Source organism: Mobula hypostoma, chromosome 16, assembly GCF_963921235.1.
Source record: "Mobula hypostoma chromosome 16, sMobHyp1.1, whole genome shotgun sequence".
In the NCBI taxonomy this organism is placed as follows: Eukaryota; Metazoa; Chordata; class Chondrichthyes; order Myliobatiformes; family Myliobatidae; genus Mobula; species Mobula hypostoma.
In genome coordinates this window covers 54,825,379-54,846,561 of record NC_086112.1, presented here as the reverse complement: position 1 = coordinate 54,846,561, position 21,183 = coordinate 54,825,379, and the positions used below count along the sequence as shown (strand labels likewise).

At 41.4% G+C, this 21,183-nt stretch overlaps 1 protein-coding gene across 6 annotated transcripts in view; it reads right to left on the bottom strand.

The window, feature by feature from the left end:
* The window catches only part of kank1a (KN motif and ankyrin repeat domains 1a), a 274,650-nt gene that overhangs the window by 13,879 nt on the left and 239,588 nt on the right, over positions 1-21,183 (bottom strand). For all 6 annotated transcript variants that reach the window (XM_063068970.1, XM_063068969.1, XM_063068968.1 and 3 more), the window contains 2 exons: positions 6,860-7,045; positions 4,210-4,324 (listed from right to left, as the gene is read on the bottom strand). In XM_063068970.1, the coding sequence (XP_062925040.1) occupies positions 4,210-4,324; positions 6,860-7,045 (301 nt within the window). The remainder of the gene's footprint in view (positions 1-4,209; positions 4,325-6,859; positions 7,046-21,183) is intronic.

Genomic DNA, 21,183 nt, shown 5'->3' with positions numbered 1-21,183 from the left:
CTCATATTGCACTAAAGGACAACAGGTACTGTAGAGAGTGCCAAATAGATTTCACAAGGAGAATTCCATCACACAATACTATAACTAACCCTCAATAAAAAGAGTTATACTACTTTTTCTAGAATAGACCAATTTTAGGTATGACCTACAGGAGGTCATTAAATTTATGATAAGAGTAGACACAGCCAAGTTTTCTATTTGCAAGCGAAAATAAAAACTGGTGGTGATAGAAAACTAGAAGACCTAAACTACTAATGTGTAACAACTAGCTCCCAACTCTCACCCATCTGACATTATCTCCAATCACCCTCAGAATACATGCAAGCCCTGCTCCAGAAGGCACACATCAGCAAGAAACATTCATGTTATTACTTCGTTCTTGTGATTTGCCCCTGCAATTTACCTGTTAAATAGCTACCTTCCCAAATTAACTGAGGTTCCGTTAGCAGTTTGTAGTCTAAGAAGTGGCAAAACTTCATATAAAGAGAACATGATGCAAGTTTGGTTGCATTATAGACCAAATATTACAATCTAGCTCCGACCATCAGCTTTTTAAAGTCTTGCTGGCAAAACTTAACAAATTTATTGCCCTTTATCTATACATAAAAAGGGAATAAAATTTCCACATTGATAGGCACCCAGGGAAAATTTACTTGAAGGATTTAGAATGGACATTTTGAAATATCTGAATATTTACTTAGATTTTTGGAATTCTATCATTTGTTAAACAATTAAAATAAGAGTGTGTTGTCGACAGTCATAAAATAGCAACAGTATTCACTGGAACATTTTAGTTTTATCTTCTCACTTGCAATGATAAGATACAAGATATTGCATAAGAATTGCAACCGAATTATCATAAAGTTTAATTCATTGAAATTCCTCAAGGTCAAGTACAAAGCACAAAAATTTCCAATTCAGAATAAAACCCTGCACCAAACGTGCCTTCTAGCCTCCTTCTCCTTCCACCACCTTTCAATTCTGGCACCTTCCCCCTTTCTTTTCAATTCTGATGAAGGGTCTCAGCCCGGGACGTTGTCTGTTTTCTCAATTCCATAGATGTTGCTTGACGCATTGCCTGTGTGTCACACCAAATGTACTTTCCCTGTTTTATTGATTAGCATTAAAAATGAACATGCTAAACTAAACCTTACATTATATTAACTCTATCCAGAACTCAACTCACTGCTTCTGATTATGATTTTGACATGAGGACACGGGAAACTGAAGCTGCGAGAACCTGTAGCAACAAACAATCTGCTGAAGGAACTCAACAGATCGGGCAGCAGCTGTGGGAGGGAAGGAGCTGTATGTGTTTCGGGTCTAAGGACTGACTATATTATGACATAGTTTAAATTGCTCAATAGTTTCAGATTTCAGATCCTGAACCAACATGCTGCACGAGCAGAGCAGAAAGGAGATTAAAATGCATTTCTTTAAAAAAATATCAGTAGCTTAATTATGTCCCTCATAAGAAATGCACCGGTCATGGGAAAATGTGAGTCTATCTTCCACTGTTACTTAATTTTTAGCCTATTACTATATGACACCAAAACTGCTTCAATGTCTCTCAAATATTTGAAGTAAATATGTTCATGAGGAGGAACCTTTAGTTTGTTATAAATCTCATTGTCCCTTTTATTACACTAATCCCATTTACTTTGATTCCTTAAAACCTATGAAGCCTTTTTTTAAAAGAATTTATTCAGCAGTTAAGCCTCCGCAACATGCTTGGGCATAGAATTTCTAATACCCACAAGACTGAAGAGAGTTCGGATCTCCACCCTGAATCAATGCATTGTTTCTTTGAAAATGGGCCTCTTGTTCTAGAAACTCCACCCAAAGAAAGTCTCACCAATATAATTACCATGTCATGTCCTGTAAAGATTTCAAATTAAATCCTGTCTCACACATCCAAATTCTGGAATGTGACGCCCAGTGTGCTTAATCCCTCGTTGCACTCAAACCCCGTAACCTAGTATTTAATCCAGTGAATTTGCACCACGCTCACTCAATTGCAAGTTTATCTTCCCTAGAAAAAGAAACCCAATCTAGACATAATAGTTTTCATGTGATTCTTTCAGTAAAACCATTGTAATTACTTCACATTTCTTCATGTTAACTTCAAATCAGTATGTGCAATGATACACTGGTTCTCCTGAACACCAACTGCTTTCAAACACTCAACATTTAACAATATTGAATACTTCTATTTTTGTAATCATATCAGCAGACATCCTTCCCCATACTAAATTCCATTTAGTGTCCTTGGCTTACATGTGTCCACTCTAATGCTCTATCAATAGAAAAAGTTATGATCCTGCACAAACTGCATCCGCTTTCACACTCCAGGAAGTGAGGTTATGCATTTTGGAATGTCAGATACTAACAGGACATATGCATAAATGACAGGAGTCTTAAGGAGTATTGAGGCATAGAGAAACTTGGGTAAAATTTCATACATAGTTCCTTGATAATATTGATACAGGTGTGGGATAGGGGTCAATGGCATGATTGCACTCATAGGTCAAGACATTGGGCACGAGAGCTGGGACATCATAGTATTGCTGTTCAGGAATCAGAATCAGGTTTAATATCATTGGCATATGTCAGAGCTGACCAAGTTTACAACTCCCTACAGCTTATTTTGATCCTGTGCAGTAGCAACCCACCCCTTCTCTGCATCCCGCGCCCCCCCACAATACCAGACAGTGATGCAGCCAATTAGAATGCTCCCCATGGTACCTCTGTAGAAGTTTGTGAGTGTCTTTGGTGAAATACCAAATCAGACATTAGACATTGGCTAGATCACATGGAATATTCTGCACAGTTCTGATCACCACACTATAGGAAGAATGCAACTTAGTAAAGTAATAAAATAAAATCATGCTATTATAGCTCCATTTGCTTTAAAGGCAATTCAGCAAGGTTATGACAAACTTTGATTTATTGTGAAAATTTTTCTGATTTTGTGACATGGTTATGCCAAGGTTTTGACGAATTTACTCTTGAAAACATTTTGTTTTTGGTTGCTTGACAGAAGTCCCACTCTGCAGTACCAACCCTGTAGCACTTGGATAAAACAAGCAAGTAGCTCAAGAGGGGAGACCCATATTTTGAATGGTCTTGAGATGGAATCTAAGTGGAATCCTTTGGCAATCAAACACTTACACAGCCACATGCAGCCGCAGGAGTGAACTTGTGTCTCATTACAGGTGCAATCAAGGGATTGTTTGTTAAGGAAGGACTAGGCACGTGTTAAAGGAAGAAAACAAAAAGTAAGGAATGAGCTTTGTGTGAAGGAGACATTGTCATTGACCATTTGGGTCAAATTTCTTGTTCTGTAGATTGCATGGTCCTTGATAGAGTTTGCAAATTCGGAAAAAATTATAATTTTCACTGATAAAAAGCTTATTCAAATTAATTTCAAATTATTCAAAATAATCATTAACAGCAAAACAACTGTAGTTTATTTTTCCTCCTGTATCATCAGCAACAATGCACAGTTTGTGCTCAGCAGGAATAATCAGTAATTACTAATTTGCCAACTTTCAGCAGTATTTTTGAGGTAACATTTACAATAGTTACATTTACACAAACCAAACATAAGATATGCATTCAACATACATCAAAGTTGCTGGTGAACGCAGCAGGCCAAGCAGCATCTATAGGAAGAGGCGCAGTCGACGTTTCAGGCCGAGACCCTTCGTCAGTCCTGACGAAGGGTCTCGGCCTGAAACGTCGACTGCGCCTCTTCCTATAGATGCTGCTTGGCCTGCTGCGTTCACCAGCAACTTTGATGTATGTTGCTTGAATTTCCAGCATCTGCAGAATTCCTGTTGTTTGCATAAGATATGCATTGCAGTTTTTACTGTTGCCAAATATAGTTAAGTAATTAATTAAAATCAATAATAGCATGATATCAGTCACACACTACATATCATGAGATCTTGAATTCTGTGGCACATCTTCATTACATTAACTGCGGCTAATATGCAACATAGAATTTCTATCATAATGTTTTCAATAGAATAAGATCTTTTGCTCCAATATTCATATACCAAATTGTCCTTTTAACTTCCTATAAATGGATAGCATTTTGCTGTATTTACTGGGGAACATGAAAGAAATTCAGACTAAAAGCCCCACTGTTCATTTGCAATTCATTATCATATTGCTTAATTAGAGCAGCAAAGATTTTACACTTACCCTCCATTAACACCCACAAACTGAAGGTTCTTCTTCATACCATTTGCTTCATGCTTTCTGGGGCTATCTTTCTTTTTCATAATGGATTTTAGTGCTCCTGTGCTGCCAGAAGGTACTACAGCAAAACAATACATTTATGAAATGTATGCCATCACAAAGTGATATCCACTGTATTTCCAAAACAAGAAATAGCAGCCTTGTCAGTAGTAAAATGTACAGAAGATGACTGAATCTGTCAATGGAGTGTATGTGTCTCTGTTACGGTCAGCGAGGGAGAAAGGTAAAATAAAATGATGGAGAGACAACATGATAAAAATTGTACTTTGATGCTTTTGAAGGTCAAGGGAACTTGACTTTTGTTGAGGCACAACATTTTATTTTAATTATGTCGGGCAGAACATTCAGGATGCTTTCAATAAATTGCAGGCAAAAAAAAACATTTGCTCATTGAGTCCATTCCAAACAAAATAAAAACTATTTCAGCCGCACCCATGTCCCATGGAGGATTCAGAGTGACGGTTACACAATGGGCATAAGTAAACAGTTCTCAGTAAGGAAGGTGACCTGCTACTCATTTGCGTCTGTTAGTTGCTTGTTACAATAATGACATTTGCAGATGTTTGGGAGATGGTTGCTTGCCATCATTTAAGGAAATGTGAAGACCAAGAGAAGTAAAAAAGTGAACTAATTTAATGAACACGAAAGAACATGCATTTCAAAATATGTTTTTGTCCCCTTATTGTTCAAAAGTACAGCATTATCTGAAAATTAACTTGAGGTTTATAGCACATCACTTAATCTGGAGTTCCCAGTACGCAATAAAAACTAATTTTAGAACCTTTGAAACCATTGTGACTTGTATTCACCACAGCATTGAAACAATTTTTGACCCTCGAATCAATTCGACAGTGCATTAATCAGTTACTGTGCAAATTTTATTAAAATTAAAACCAAACTAAAAGCAAAGAGGAATTTTTAAAGGATGACGTGGTTAACTTTTGCAGATACAAAAAAAACGGATATGTCATGTAATTGGCATGAAAGTTGAGACTGTGCTCAGGAACAACAGGTTCCCAAACAACTTGGATTGGTTTGAAAAAGAAACTGGCTGGAAGGCAAACTGATTATCAAATAATGGTTAGAGTGGGTGCCAAAGATTCAGTTTTCTCAATGCTGAAACCAGATGCACTTAAGCCAAATCTCAGGCTGAGAAATACACAAGCACAGGGTCAATCAAATAATCATAGATGATGGGGAGGCGCCACACTGCTGTAATGTGCAAACAGATGGAAAATAAGCTGAAGAGGTAGCAGTGATACTATTGGTGATGGAGAATTAATATTAACATTATGGGCACATGAATATTTCACACACACCCAACACACAAAACATATAATTAGTTCTCCCCAGTGTGACTATGTAGCTGAATGGAATACATATAGATGGCTACCATGTTGAGATAATCCCAGAACCTCATCTCCTGTATTTATGTTTACAATTAGATATAAAATTCTAATTGAGAACTCCTTTAAAATTATTTAAACTGACTAAAAACTTCAAATGTATTTACATTAGGTACTTAAAAGTAAATTAGAATTGAAAAAGGTAGCTCAGCTAATGGTTGGGAGAGTTCCTGTATTGTGTTCCTAATGCATTTTCCAGCCTTGTGATTTTCCCAAATGATGTTTTAAAAACTAGGCAAGGTAGACACTACAAAAAGTTTTATAAATTCTGTGTTAGTTAAAAGAAATACTTAAAGTGGCCAAAGAACAAAAAGTTACTTTTGACTGTGACTGGCCTAATTTCAAATAACAATGAGGCAGCCTACAGTAAAGAAGTCAGCACCCTGACACAGTGGTGTCAAGAAAACAACCTCTCCCTCAATGTCACAACAACAAAGGTGCTGGTTATGGACTACAGGAGGAATGGAGACAGGCTAGCCCTTATTGGCATCAATGGATCTGGGGTTGAGAGGGTGAACAGCTTTAAATTCCTCGGCATAAACATCACAGAGGACCTCACGTGGTCTCTACATACCTGCTGTGTGGTGAAAAAGGCACAACAGCGCCTCTTTCACCTCAGACAGTTGACGAAGTTTGGTATGGGCGCCCAAATTCTACAAACCTTCTACAGGGGCACAACTGAGAGCATCCTGACTGGCTGCATCACTGCCTGGTATGGGAGCCGTACTTCCCTCAATTGCAGGACTCTGCAGAGAGTAGTGCGGACAGCCCAGTGTATCTGTAGATGTGAACTTCCCACTATTCAGGACATCTACAAAGACAGGTGCGTAAAAAGGGCCCGAAAGATCATGGGGCCCCGAGTCACCCCAATCACAAACTGTTCCAGCTGCTACCGTCCAGGAAACGATACCACAGCAAAAAAGCCAGGACCAACAGGCTCTGGGACAGCTTCTTCCACCAGGCCATCAGACTGATTAATTCATGCTGATAGAATTATATTTCTGTGTTAGATTGACTGCCTTGTTGTACATACTACTTATCATAAATTGCACATTGCACATTTAGACAGAGGCTAACTGTAAAGATTTTTAGTCCTCATGTCTATGAAGAATATAAGTAATAAAGTCAATTCAATTAAGTTTACTAGTTATATTGGATTTTAAAATACACTTCTTCACAATACATACCATGAAGAGAATTGGCTGTTTGCTGGTTGGCTAAAACAGTTTGAAGGACAACGTCTTCTTGTTGCAGCAATGTCTCACAAGAGTCTCCAATCTTTAAAGTAGTAACTTGGGTGTCTATTGTTGACAGAGTTGTAGAAACAACCTGACTGGAGGTTTGGATACAAGAACTGTGCTGTCGACATGCTCCTGTTGAATGGGACAAGGTAACTTCTTAGCACAAATCAGTACTACTAAAGCAGAATATGCAATATTTATAAGTCAACAACTTGGTATTTGGAAAGTGTAGATAGCTGCAAATACGTTGAAAGCACATAAACACAGGAATCAATAACCATGAGATGTATTAAACACATACAAAACCAGATCATGGTGCAATAGCCCATCACAATCCAACTAAATATACGGACGGAAGCATGGTGGGCAGGTAGATGAGTTTAGGGGTTTTATGGCAAGTAGTTTAAAGGAATAAGGCAAGGGTCCAGAAGTTGAAAATAGTTTAGAAGACAAGCCAAGGAAGGAGGCAAGGATAGATGACGGCAGGAAACCCGAGGATGCAGGTGCAGAGTTGTCATGTGCATAGGTACAGGAAAAGCAGAAATTCTGAAGAGGTGGCTTCAATCTGATCACAAAACAGAAGATCTGACCTCATTTCTTTTCCCTTGGAGACGAGGCAGGTAACTGAGTTAGAGAGGAACGTGGGATCACAAGTGCTCTCCAGAATGACCCTGGAGCAGTGGACAACTCAGTAATGCAGCACAGCCAGAAATAATGATTGATTGATAATTAGCTGAGGAAGAATTCCTCCCCAGATGACCACAGATGTTATCTTCAGCACATATCATTCCATTTCTCTCCCCAGCAGCTAACCAGATCTACAACAGACTTGATGTACTCAACATGACAAGCTTTGAACCTCAAGTTCAATCCTTTTAAATGGAACGATTGTCTCCATATTACATCAATTACAGAGGTTTGAACCATAGACAATCTAATCTACAACTGTTGCTTAAGATGAAAAAAGTTCAAATTGATAAAACAATTTTAATAGTAGCTAGCATGTCAATGCAGCCAAATAGAGAGGCATCCTTCCCCAGCAGACGTGATTTCAAAAGAAATTAAATACACCTTTAGTACAGACGACCTGGGTTCAATTTCCACCACTGCCTATCAGGAGTTTGTATGTTCTCCCTGTGACCACATGGGTTTCCTCAGAGTGCTCTGGTTTCCTTCCACAGTCCAAAAATATATGGTTTGTAGGTCAATTGCTCATTATAAGTTGTCCCATGATTAGGCGGCGATTAAATCAGGAGATAGCTTCACGGTGCGGCTCAAAGGACCAGAAGGGCTTATTCTGCACTGCATCTCAATAAATAAAAAAATGATATCTACTAGTGGCTGAACAAACTTATCCAGTGGAAATCTAGTTCAAGATTCAGTGTTCAGTTGGTATCAATTGTTCTCATTCACCATGATTGGTGGAGATGACTCAATTATTTGCTATGTCCTTGAGAGGAGAATGGGGTGGGATTCTATTCAGTGACCCCGGGAGAATATTTCCACAGACCTCAGAAATAAACTTCCTTGTGACAATCCATGAAGGTAGGCTGCACATTAAAACTCTCATTGGCATGGTTATGAGAGGGTAGCCAAAACCTGTGGAAGCAAACTCCACCAACAATTTGGCTCATGAACAACAAAAGCAGGCACAAACTCATAAGTATATTATTTAAAGTGTCAATCAAGCAGATTGGCAGAATTTTAATAATTGCTGGAAAATATTTCAAAGAGCACCATTAAAGTGGAAAAAAAACAAGACTCAAGATATTACTGCTGGTCTTTTCTCTTCACAAATGCTGATTAACCAGCTCTGTGCTTTCGGCAGACTTTAGACTTTCAACACTTCCAGTCTTTCCCTTGAAATATTAAATGTTGGAAATGCTTTCAAACAAATGTTTACAAATATGAAGAACCAGCCCAATTGCCACCAACACCGCCTGCCTTTCATGGTTGCTGGTGGTTAGGTGTGGAGCTCCTGCAGCATGTTCGGTTTTAGTTTCTGCCTTCCTGTTATTCACCATTAGTACTTTTCAACAATTAGGATCAGAAAATTGGAAGCTAATACTAACAAGGTGGTTACCTAAATTCCACTTAACCAGCATACCATGATCAAGGATGCAAATATGAAATGTTCATTGCTTTGAATAAGTGAATAATCTTTGGCTGCATTTAATTTAGCAGCATAGAAATGAGCATAAGGCAGAGAACTACAAGTACCCAGAAAGAAATATTTCCTGTTTACCCTAGCTTGCCATGTTAATCATTGCCAACAATCACAATTTCATCCTATCAAAATAGCCTCATACTTTAACCATCTGTGGCTTTTTTTCCTTCAGCAAGGTTGTCTTGCAAAAACCCTTTATTAAAAACTGTGTACAACTCAAGGACTATTTTAATCATCTAACGCTAATCAAACACACACCATGTGTTGCTCTGTTTTCCTTTATATTGTGTATAGCTACTGTGAGGCGTTAAAAGTCACTTGAGGGCTCTGACAAGAGAGACTTTTATTGCATTAGAACTAAATGGCATTTGCTGAAAAGGAAGCAGATTTTGCTCTTTGAAAAATATTTTGACAGCCACCTCCTCGTGAAATACTAAGTCAGTACGTGTGCTATCCAATGGGGATTTGATTTCGCAAGTACTGGACATGTTTCACGTTCACTGTACAGTATGTGTTTAATTGGAAATCTCTCCCTGCATGTTTGTTAATAATTAGCTTCATCACTCCAGTGCTGGGATAGGGATACTGTTATACAATGACTTCCACTTAAAATTTCCCAGTTTACATATTGACAAGTGGCAATGTACAAACAAATTTACTGTTATTTACTATCCAGGCTTCTAAATGAATACTACTGAAAGTGACCTATAAGAACAACAGATGGATTTATCTACGAATGTGCTGACATATCACAAACAGATTGGTGAAAGCAAACTAGAAAACCATGACAGTACGTGTTTAGGTCTTAAACAACAAAGTACTGGAGGAAAAATACGATCTGACACCACGAACGTCAAATTCTCAAAAATTTCGAAACTGGTCCCCTCACTGTCCCTTTTCCAACATTTCTCTATTTTTTTTCTCTCTTCTCCTGATCCAACCGGCGAACACCACCCCATGTATTCCCCTCCCCATCCGTCCATCAGCCACAAAGTCCTCCCACTGTTTCCCCTCCCCATTTCCCTCCCTTTATTCATGGATTCACTATCCTTAGCCTTGTGTCATGTCTACCCATCACCTCCCAGTGTTTGATATCCTTCCTGCCCTCCTCTCTCCCACTCACCTGGACCCACCTATTCCTTCTCGCTTCACCCCTTCCCTTTCCTTTTAAACTGGCTAGCAAAAGGTCTCAACCCAAAATGTCAATTGTCCACCCTCCTCCATTAATGCTGCTTGACCTGCTGAGTAGTTCCAGTGCTGTTTCTGTTGCTCTGAATTCTAGCACTGCCCTCTCGTGTCTCTGCTTATGTCGTTATTTTTTTTTAAAGCAAATCCAAGAGTGAACCAACACAATTTTATTTTCTGCGGATCTCAGGCATACACAAGACTACATGGATCTATAATTCAAAAAAATAATTAAGTGCATTTTAACTGTCTGCACAGACAAACATAAGCTAGATTTTTTCAACAGAACAGATTGGCTCTACATTCCAACTTCTTCCCCAGTTTCCATTGTGAATATAATGCCTGTGTTTCAACATATTACACTCCATTGCTACCAACAATATGCAGACTTATCAAGACTCTCCCACCAGTTATTCAGTACTTAGCCAAGAAACCAGTATGCTCAACTTTAAAGTTTCTTATCGGCTCTTAGACAGTGTAAAAAAAAAGTCCCGCAAGTCACAGTTAGGTACATGGAAGGAAACTAAAATGGCAATCACAGATTTAGTTTCAAATGGGGAATCAATAAGATGTATTATGGTTTTCCTATTTATTGGGAGAGCCATATGGTTAAAATGTTTCAACTCCTCTCATCTTTGTTATAAACTGTAAATGGAAGAAATTCTCCTTCCTCTGACCTAATTGCACATCAAGTGTAGGAATTATTAATTCCTCTTTTGTTACCTATGTGCAAGAACCAAAATGAGGAAGAAGCAATCACAGAAACGACAATGTTAAACCACACTGTTTAAGCAGGTCAATAACTCAGCAAAATGAACAGAGAGGCAACAGATGAAATCCAGTTGAGCATGTGAGGGAATATTCTGGAGTTATATGAATATGGCAGATATTAGTTCAAGCAAAACCAGTCTTTGGTTCTTAGTGCAAATTATAAATTGCAAGCAGTAAATTGAAGATAGAGCACACCCCTGCAAATAACCAAAACTGTCTGTAAAAGATATGGTTTGCAAATGGTGACCATGAGCCACTTGCATATGCATCAGCCAATGTAGTTGTGTTAATTGGCCTCATTACTCCAGGGTTTGAGTAATGGGTTTAAACAATTTACACCATCATAAACAAGTTCAAGGAAGGCTTGCAGACTGGACTGATACTATCACTTTGCTCTATCAATTGTTGGGTGTCTGGCTCTCTCTCACCAGAAATTTTAGTTTCTCCTCGCAAAGGCATTTGAACCTTCAGAGGTGCAATTACGATGTGCTTCCACCATAAGTATGTACCACAAAAGAACCATCTGTCAACCCAATATAATGAAGTAAAAAAAGTCATTTTAACTATTAAGATCGTATTGAATCACCTGCTGTTACCTTTGATCTTAAGAGTATTAAGATGTGACGTAATATTGGGTTTATGAGCCTCTATCCAGAGTGTTTCCATGCGAGTGTTTGCTTGTCGTGATGAATAAAAAGTTCCATATCACCATCTTCAGTACCTCCCTGGTGACTTTGATTATAGTCATAACATTTGGGGGCTCGTCCAGGATACGTCCAGGAAATATGGAGGGGAGGAGAAGATGGCGGCGCAACACAGCTGGAGAAACTTCTGAAATGCCCGCTTCGTTGCCACTGCTACTGTGCAATCGAGAATCTCCAGAGGGGAAGGCCCCAAATCCTTGGCTTTCCCTATTGCCTGTTGCCGGGACCGGAGTTGAAGCACTCAGCAGAGATGGTGCTCGGTGTCGGAGGTTCGTAGTTTCTGGATGGACTCAAGAGTCGGCTGTGGCCGGGTGCTTCCAGGGTGCTGCATCGGCAAGTTTGCGGTGCTGGAAGCTCATGGCAGGGAGAGTTTTTCTTCCTTCTACCATCTGCATGAGATGTTGGGACTTTCGAGAGACTTCAAGACTTTTTTTTTTACCATGCCCATGGTCTGTTCTTTATCAAATTACGGTACTGCTTTGTACTGTTGTAAATATATGTTATGATTATGTGGTTTTTGTCAGTTTTTTCAGTCTTGGTTTGTCTTGTTTTTCTGTGATATCATTCTGGAGGAACATTGTATCATTTCTTCGTGCATGCATTACTAAATGACAATAAAAGAGGCCTGTGTGTCCTCATAATCTAATCTAACATTTGGGGGCTCGTCCAGGATACATCCGTATCCCACTATGTGGTCAGTGACTTTAGCTGTCTAAAAGTATTTCTTTTTAAGAGGTATGTGTGTGTGCGCTATGTGTAAGGGACCAGCTACCAGACAGCACAGGGAAGTTCACTGAGACAAGGCCACCAGTTGCGGAAGGTGGTTACTGCCTGTTTAGACAGCAGAGGGTGCACATATACTCATTCAGTGGGCAATGGATTGAGTGCAACGAGTTTACAGAGAATACTTGGATAGTGTGGGAGATACTGTTTGGGACGGCAGAGAGAAAGTTTGGGAAATTATCTGCGTGCGTCCGACTGTCTATGGGAAAACCTGAGAAGCCTAAGACGGGCGACAGTGTAGAAATATTTAACATTCCACATTAAACTTGAGAAGGTTGAATGGACATGGCTGGGTGGGTTAACACCTGGAGCCTAGAGGAACATTGGCAGTGGTGGAAATGTCAATCCATGAGGAAGTGAGGTAAAGCAGCAGTCATTCTATGTCATGTGTATTTGCAGGGGAGAATAAAGTGCCTGAAATCACAATGTACAAATAGTAGAGCTACAGAACAAATGGGATGAAGACAGAGAAAGAGACAAAGAGACGTACATGAAAAACAGGCAGAATAATTAGTAAGATGCATGAATTAATTAGTCCTGAATCTGGGCAGACTGAGAAGTAAATAGAATAAGCCCCAGTAGGTGGATGCTTGCTGGGCATCAACCATGGGAATAACTGTTGAGGAAGATGATAAGGTAAATTGGGAAGTGCTGGACCAGGGATTTGACAAGTGGGAAAGTACCCAAGTACAGGAGACTAGATTACCTTAAGATTTCCACAATAGCCCTGACATTGTCCATAAAGTCATTTTCCACAGATTTCGGATAAGCTTGAGTTGATGCATACTGTAGTATAATTCTACAATATATAGATGATTTGTTAATCTCTCTGACAGTGATGTCTGAAAAGAGGATGCTGTCCAAGTTGCATGCCATCTTGGACAATGTCTCCCATCCACTACATAATGTACTGGTTGGGCACAGGAGTACATTCAGCCAGAGACTCATTCCACCAAGATGCAACACAGAGCGTCATAGGAAGTCATTCCTGCCTGTGGCCATCAAACTTTACAGCTCCTCCCTTGGAGGGTCAGACACCCTGAGCCAATAGGCTGGTCCTGGACTTAGTTCCTGGCATAATTTACATATTTCTATTGAATTATTTATGGTTTTATTACTATTTAATTATTTATGGTGCAACTGTAATGAAAACCAATTTCCCCTGGGATCAATAAAGTATGACTATGATTAATCACCTCAGAGGTTGAAGTTGGGCACTGTGGAGCAATAGTGAGTGTTTTGGAAGTATTACAGCACCAGGAATTTAACATATGGCCCAAACAGGAACGCAACCAAGGGCATGTTATCACACAGGGTAGAAAGGACACTTCAGATGACAGAAAGACAGCAATTAATTCCACGTCCTATCCAGTCAATATGAGGGGAGTGAGGAAGGTTTAATTACTGTTGCAACTTCACTCCCGGATTTGCAGCACTGATGGCCCCATTACAAGCTTCAGTCAGAGGAGGGAAGCTCCCTCTGGAGGAAGGAAAGTCGGTCAGTAGAAGAGAAGATAATAAAATATTCACAGATAATAACAAAGCCCTAGTTTCTGCACCTGTTTGAGGATTAACAGGTCTGACAGACTCTTTCCCCTTTACTGCAGCAATGAGGGACAGTACTACAATACAGAAATAGCACAGGATCAGGGGACACAAGAAGGCCAGTGGCATAGTCCGGAAATAGTGGGGGACCAAGGGTCCAGTGAGATGGAGGAACTGAGCGAAATACATGTTAGTAGGGAAGTGGTGTTAGGTAAATTGAAGGAATTAAAGGCAGATAAATCCCCAGGGCCAGATGGTCTGCATTCCAGAGTGCTTAAGGAAGTAGCCCAAGAAATAATGGATGCATTAGTGATAATTTTTCAAAACTCTTTAGATTCTGGACTAGTTCCTGAGGATTGGAGGGTGGCTAATGTAACCCCACTTTTTAAAAAAGGAGGGAGAGAGAAACCGGGGAATTATAGACCAGTTAGCCTGACATCAGTGGTGGGGAAAATGCTAGAGTCAGTTATCAAAGATGTGATAACAGCACATTTGGAAAGCGGTGAAATCATCGGACAAAGTCAGCATGGATTTGTGAAAGGAAAATCATGTCTGACGAATCTCATTTTTATTTTTTGAGCATGTAACTAGTAGAGTGGATGGGGGAGAACCAGTGGATGTGGTATATTTGGATTTTCAAAAGGCTTTTGACAAGGTCCCACACAGGAGATTAGTGTGCAAACTTAAAGTATTGGGGGTAAGGTATTGATGTGGGTGGAGAATTGGTTAGCAGACAGGAAGCAAAGAGTGGGAATAAACGGGTCCTTTTCAGAATGGCAGGCAGTGACTAGTGGGGCACCGCAAGGCTCAGTGCTGGGACCCCAGTTGTTTACAATATATATTAATGACTTAGATGAGGGAATTAAATGCAGCATCTCCAAGTTTGCAGATGACGTGAAGATGGGCGGCAGTGTTAGCCGTGAGGAGGATGCTAAAAGGATGCAGGGTGACTTGGATAGGTTAGGTGAGTGGGCAAATTCATGGCAGATGCAATTTAATGTGGATAAATGTCAGGTAATCCACTTTGGTGGCAAACACAGGAAAACAGATTATTATCTGAATGGTGGCCAATTAGGAAAAGGGGAGGTGCAACGAGATCTGGGTGTCATTATACACCAGTCATTGAAAGTGGGCATGCAGGTACAGCAGGTGGTGAAAAAGGCGAATGGTATGCTGGCATTCATAGTAAGAGGATTCGCGTACAGGAGCAGGGAGGTACTACTGCAGTTGCACAAGGCCTTGGTGAGACCACACCTGGAGTATTGTGTGCAGTTTTGGTCCCCTAATCTGAGGAAAGACATCCTTGCCCTAGAGGGAGTACAAAGAAGGTTCACCAGGTTGATTCCTGGGATGGCAGGACTTTCATATGATGAAAGACTGGATCGACTAGGCTTATACTCGTTGGAATTTAGAAGATTGAGGGGGGATCTTATTGAAACATATAAAATCCTAAAGGGATTGGACAGGCTAGCTGCAGGAAGATTGTTCCCGATGTTGGGGAAGTCCAGAACGAGGGGTCACAGTTTGAGGATAAAGGGGAAGCCTTTTAGAACCGAGATGGGGAAAAACTTCTTCACACAGAGAGTGGTGAATCTGTGGAATTCTCTGCCACAGGAAACAGTTGAGACCAGTTCATTGGCTATATTTAAGAGGGAGTTAGATAAGGCCCTTGTGGCTAAAGGGATCGGGGGTATGGAGGGAAGGCTGGTGCAGGGTTCTGAGTTGGATGATCAGCCATGATTATACTGAATGGTGGTGCAGGCTCGAAGGGCCGAATGGCCTACTCCTGCACCTATTTTCTACGTTTCTATGTTTCTATGTTTCTATACTATTCAGCAAAACAGACTCCTGTTTCTGCCGGACTTCTCTGGTGTGTCGCAGCCTTGGACCGTGTAGCTTGAGCTGAGTGGGTTTGTGAGCCTGTAGTAATCATGGGGCAGCTCCCGTTACACACGGCACACACCAGTGTGGAGCTCCCGAATACAGTGAGGCTGAGAGCAGTCACAGAGAGCCAGAGGGCAGCTCTCACCTCCAAAGACAAATCAGTAATGGGGGGGGGGGGAGAGAAGAGGGGGAGAAAAAAAAGAGACAGACACACACACACTGGGGTGAACCCCACAGGTGCCATCCTGCAGAGGGTGAAACGTGAGTATCAACTGGAAAAAGACCTGGAGGAAGAATCTGGTGTAAAAGTAAATTCCACTGGAAGGAGAAGCAGAGGAGAGTTTTATAGGTGGGTTCTGGAGGTACTTAGATGGGAAGTCACAGACTAGATGCACCCTAGTGACAGTGACAGAAGAGAAATTAGCTGCAGGGGCACTGTCAGATGGATGCTCAGCTCAGGTAGCTGAACTAGTGACTTTAATAGAAACTGCAACGGGGGAGAGAGTGAACATTTACACAGACAGTAGGTACACTTTGGGTGTGGTGCATGGTTACCTGACAGCGTAGGTGTGGAGAGGGTTTGTAACCTCAAAGGGCATGGGTACTCAGCACAGGCACCGAATAAAGGAACTGATAGAAGCAGTAAAGTTGCCTGCAGAGGTAGCAGTGATTAAAGTAAAGGCTCGCCAGAGAGTGAGAAGTAAAGATCAGAAAGGGAATGAGTGGGTGGAACTCAGGGCAAAAAGAGCAGCAGGAGAACACAAGCCAACAGAAATTGCCAGCGAAGAAGGAAAACCTACAGAAGTCAATCTAGTAAAAGTATATGGGGATGTGGAGGCAGAGAAGGAGAAGTGGAGGAGGGACCAGATGGTAGCTGGATGCTTGGGGAAGGAGTAGCTGTAGCCCTGCACATATTAGGCAGATATTGCTGAAGTTACATCACAGAGTGATGCCATCAGAGGGTGTTCCAGAAGTCCGTGAATGTCAGGGAGCAGGACTGAGTGCCATTGCTATTCCAAAGGAAAAAGCGGCAGGCAAACTGAGAGGTCTTAAGGTGGGTAAGTCACCGGGACCAGGTGGACTACACACCAGAGTTTTGAGAGAGGTTGCTGAAGAGATAGCAGATGTATTGGTCATGATCTTTCAAGAATCATTTCATTCTGGCATGGTTCCGGAGAACTGGATGATTCCAACTATCACTCTATTCTTTAAGAAGGGAGGAAGGCAAAAGAAAGGAAATTATAGATCAGTTAGACTAGCCTCAGTGGTTGGGAAAGTGTTAGAGTCCATTACTAAGGATGAGGTTTCGGGGTGCTTGGAGACTAATGATAAAATAAATCAAAGTCAGCAAGGTTTCTGTAAAGGGAAATCTTGTCTGACAAATCTGTTAAGAGTTCTTTAAGGAAGTAACATGCAGGGAGGACAACAGAAAGACAATGGATGTCATTTACTTAGATTTTCAGAAGGCATTTGATAAGGTATCACACATGAGGCTGCTTAACAGGATAAAGTTACAAGAAAGATACTGGCATGGATGGAAGAATGGCTGACAGGCAGGAGGCAGTGAGTGGGAATAAAGGGGGCCTTTTCTGGTTGGCTGCCAGTGACTAGTGGTGTTCCTCAGGGGTCAATACTGGGACCACTGCTTTTCACATTGCTTGTCAATGATTTAGATAATGGAATTGAGGGCTTTGTGCAAAGTTTGCAGATGATATGAAGATAGGTGGAGGGGTAGGTTGTGCTGAGGAAGCAATGTGATTGCAGAAGGACTTAAACAAATTGGACAAATGGACAAAAAAAGTAGCAGATGGAATATAGTGTTGGGAAATGTATGATAATGCATTTTGGTAAAGAGCACATTGGTTCAGATTTAATTGGGGAGAAAATTCAAACATCAGACATGCAAAGGGACTTAGGAGTCCTCGTGCAAGACTCCCATTAATTTACAGGTTGAGTCTGTAGTAAAGGCGGTAAATACAATGTTGACATTCATTTCAAGGGGAACAGAATATGAAAGCAGGGATATAATGCTGAGGCTTTATAAGACACTATTCAGGCCACACTTGGGAGTATTGTCAATAGTTTTGGGCCCCATATCTCAGAAAGGATGTGTTGTCATTAAAGTGAGTCCAGAGGAGATTCATGAGAATTATTCCAGGAATGAAGGGGTTAACATATGAGGAGCATTTGGCAGCTTTGGGTCTGTACTCACTGGAATTAAGAAGAATGCAGGGGGTAATGCAATGTAACCTACCAAATGTTGAAAGGACTGGGTAAGTTGGATGTGAAGAGGATGCTTCCTATGGTAGGGGTATCCAGAACTGGAGCATACAGCCTCAAAACTGAGGGGCAACCCTTTAGAACAGAGCTAAGGAGGAATTTCTTTTGTCATCTGTGGAATGCTCTGCTACAGACAGCTGTGGAGGCCAAGACTGTGGGTATATTTAAAGTGGAAATTGATAGTTTCCTGATTGGTCAGGGGAAATCAAAGGTTATGGCGAGAGGCAGGTGTATGGGATTGAGTGGGATCCAGTATCAACCATGATGGAATGGTGGAGCAGACCCAATGGGCTGAATGGCCCATTCTGGTCCTATGTCTTATATTCTTCTCAGGGAGGGCACAATATGTTCATGACCCTCCAGCAGTCTTGGCCGTGGCCAGGGACAGGCAAGGATGTTGCTAAATTTTGTCAGACATGAATCATTTGTGCCCAATATAACCCCAGTGGCGAATAAAGGTGCAGCTAGCAAACCAGACACAGTCTAGGAGCCCCTGGGGAAACATCCAGATGGACTTCATGGGGCCCTTGTCAAAAAGCAGGGGGAAAAGCTACTGTCTGGTGAGATCATGGATCACCTCACCCAGTGGGTAGAGACTTTCCCAATGAGAGATTGTACCACCAGCAGAGCAGCATGGATTTTAACTCAGGAAATCCTCCCCAGGAGAGGAAGTGCAGCCCAGGTGGACTCGGATCAGGGAGCACATTTCACAGGGAAAGTGATGAAGGAAATGTGCTGACTGCTCAGGATTCAACAACAATTCCACGTACCCTACCACCCTCAGAGCTCAGGAATGGTAGAAAGGATGAACCGAACGATCAAAACTGCCCTAGCTGAAGCTATAACAGAGACGGGACAGACATGGGTTAACATATTAATGGTTAACACAATCCTGATCAGATTGTGAACAACCCCAAACCAGCCGCTAAGTCTTAGCCCCTACAAATTGCTGACGGGGCAAGCAATGTGACTCCCTTATGGAGTAATTGGGTTGCACTGTACCTGGAACGCAGGGGATAAAATGGCCAGTACGTAAAAGGCCTCTGTAACCAGCTGGGAGTGTTGAAGGACCAAACAAAACAACAGAAGCACCTTGTTGCGGGGAGCCAGAAGGAGAGGAGATGATCCTCCTACAGCTGGGAGACCAAGTCATGGTAAGGGAGCTGCTTGAAAAGGCAGGGTTCGCTCCCCAGTGGTGCTTCTGACAAATGACCCCTGCTTTTCTGTACAGACCATGCGAGGCAGCCAGTGGAAGCACTGGACTTGGGTTAAATTGTATCACTCACCCTCAGACAGAACAAGAGTTCAAATCCACCCTCTAACAATGTCATTTCAGAGATGAGCACCAGCCTGCCGTGTCACATCTGACCACACCTGATGGAAGTAGACCCAAAGGAGGAAGAGAATGGAAACGTGAATGCAGAAGAGACAGCGATTGTTTAAATAAACCATAAACAATGTATAATGGTCACTATACTCCGTAATGAAGGCTGGTTCTGACAGGTGGATGATTAGTTGTATAGATAGATACTGAGGAAAGTAGATGGAAAGGGATCAGAGTTATGGCAGACATCAAGTTCCACAACATCGATGGCAAGAGAAAGAGAAGAAATTGCACGTAGTGTCTGAAGGCAGCCACCCCACCCTGGAATGGGAGGGGGCATGAATGACCTGGGCCCTTTCAGTCAACACACATCAAAGTTGCTGGTGAACGCAGCAGGCCATGCAGCATCTCTAGGAAGAGGTACAGTCGACGTTTCGGGCCGAGACCCTTCGTCAGGACTAACTGAAGGAAGAGTTAGTAAGAGATTTGAAAGTGGGAGGGGGAGTGGGAGATCCAAAATGATAGGAGAAGGCAGGAGGGGAGGGATGGAGCCAAGAGCTGGACTGAGACAAAATGCGGCCGAAAAGTTGAAGAGCCGAAGAAATTACAGATGGGGAGCAGTGAGAGATGGTTTCACTGAACTCCCGAAGAGAAGATTTAAACTTCTTCAGTGTAGGCATCACCGGAAGAGGCTTCGCAGTAGTGAATTTGGATCAGTGATTGAAAGGCCAGAGGCAGAGGAAGAGCCACCACAGTGAGGTCCTTGAGCCAGTCAAATAAGGACCACCCCAAACACTTCTGTAGATCAATCAAAAAGAACTGAGAGGCTTGTCAGATCATCCTGACAATCTTTTGTCTTGGCATAGAGTGTCAACTGTTTTGCCTGTGAAGCTGAGGTAAGTTACCCTGCCAGTACACTGCACACAGATAGATCTGACAGTTTCAGTTATCAGAGATTGAAGGGGTAATGATAAGGATATGATCAAGCTACAATGGGCCAGCAAGGAAGGACAACAAGCACATGAATGACAAAGCTGTATTTTAAAGATTGATTGAAATTGAGAAGACAAATATGCCCAGGAGGAGGATGTGATCAAATTTCTGAAACATTTTATCACTATCTTTGCTTAGTCTTGTAGAAAGCTAATTAGGTATGACAGATATTGTTATATGTTGGTACATAGGGACATCATAGGTCATTAATTGTGTAAGGGATTTTTAATAGTGAAGGGCATTTTTGCCGCCCAACTTAATTAGATCCTCAACATTTGGCCTTTCTGGACAGATTTCTGTTCATGGACCAAGAGGACGGCATGTTAGGGAATATTCTAGAGTTATGTGAATAGTCAAGCGAGAATCAGCTCCCAGTTCTCAATGCAAATTATAAATTGAAAGCAGTAAATTGAACTTAAAAGCAGCAACTTTGCATATGAACAAAACTGTAAGAGATACGGTTTGCAAAATGGTGATCATAGGATAAGTGCATTTGTATCAGCCTAATGCTAAGATGATGGGGTTGTGTTAATTGGCCTGCATTAATCCAGGGTTTGAGTAATGGGTTTAAGTAATTTGCACCATTGAAACAAGTTCAAGGAAGCTTGCATACTGGACTGATACTATGACTTAA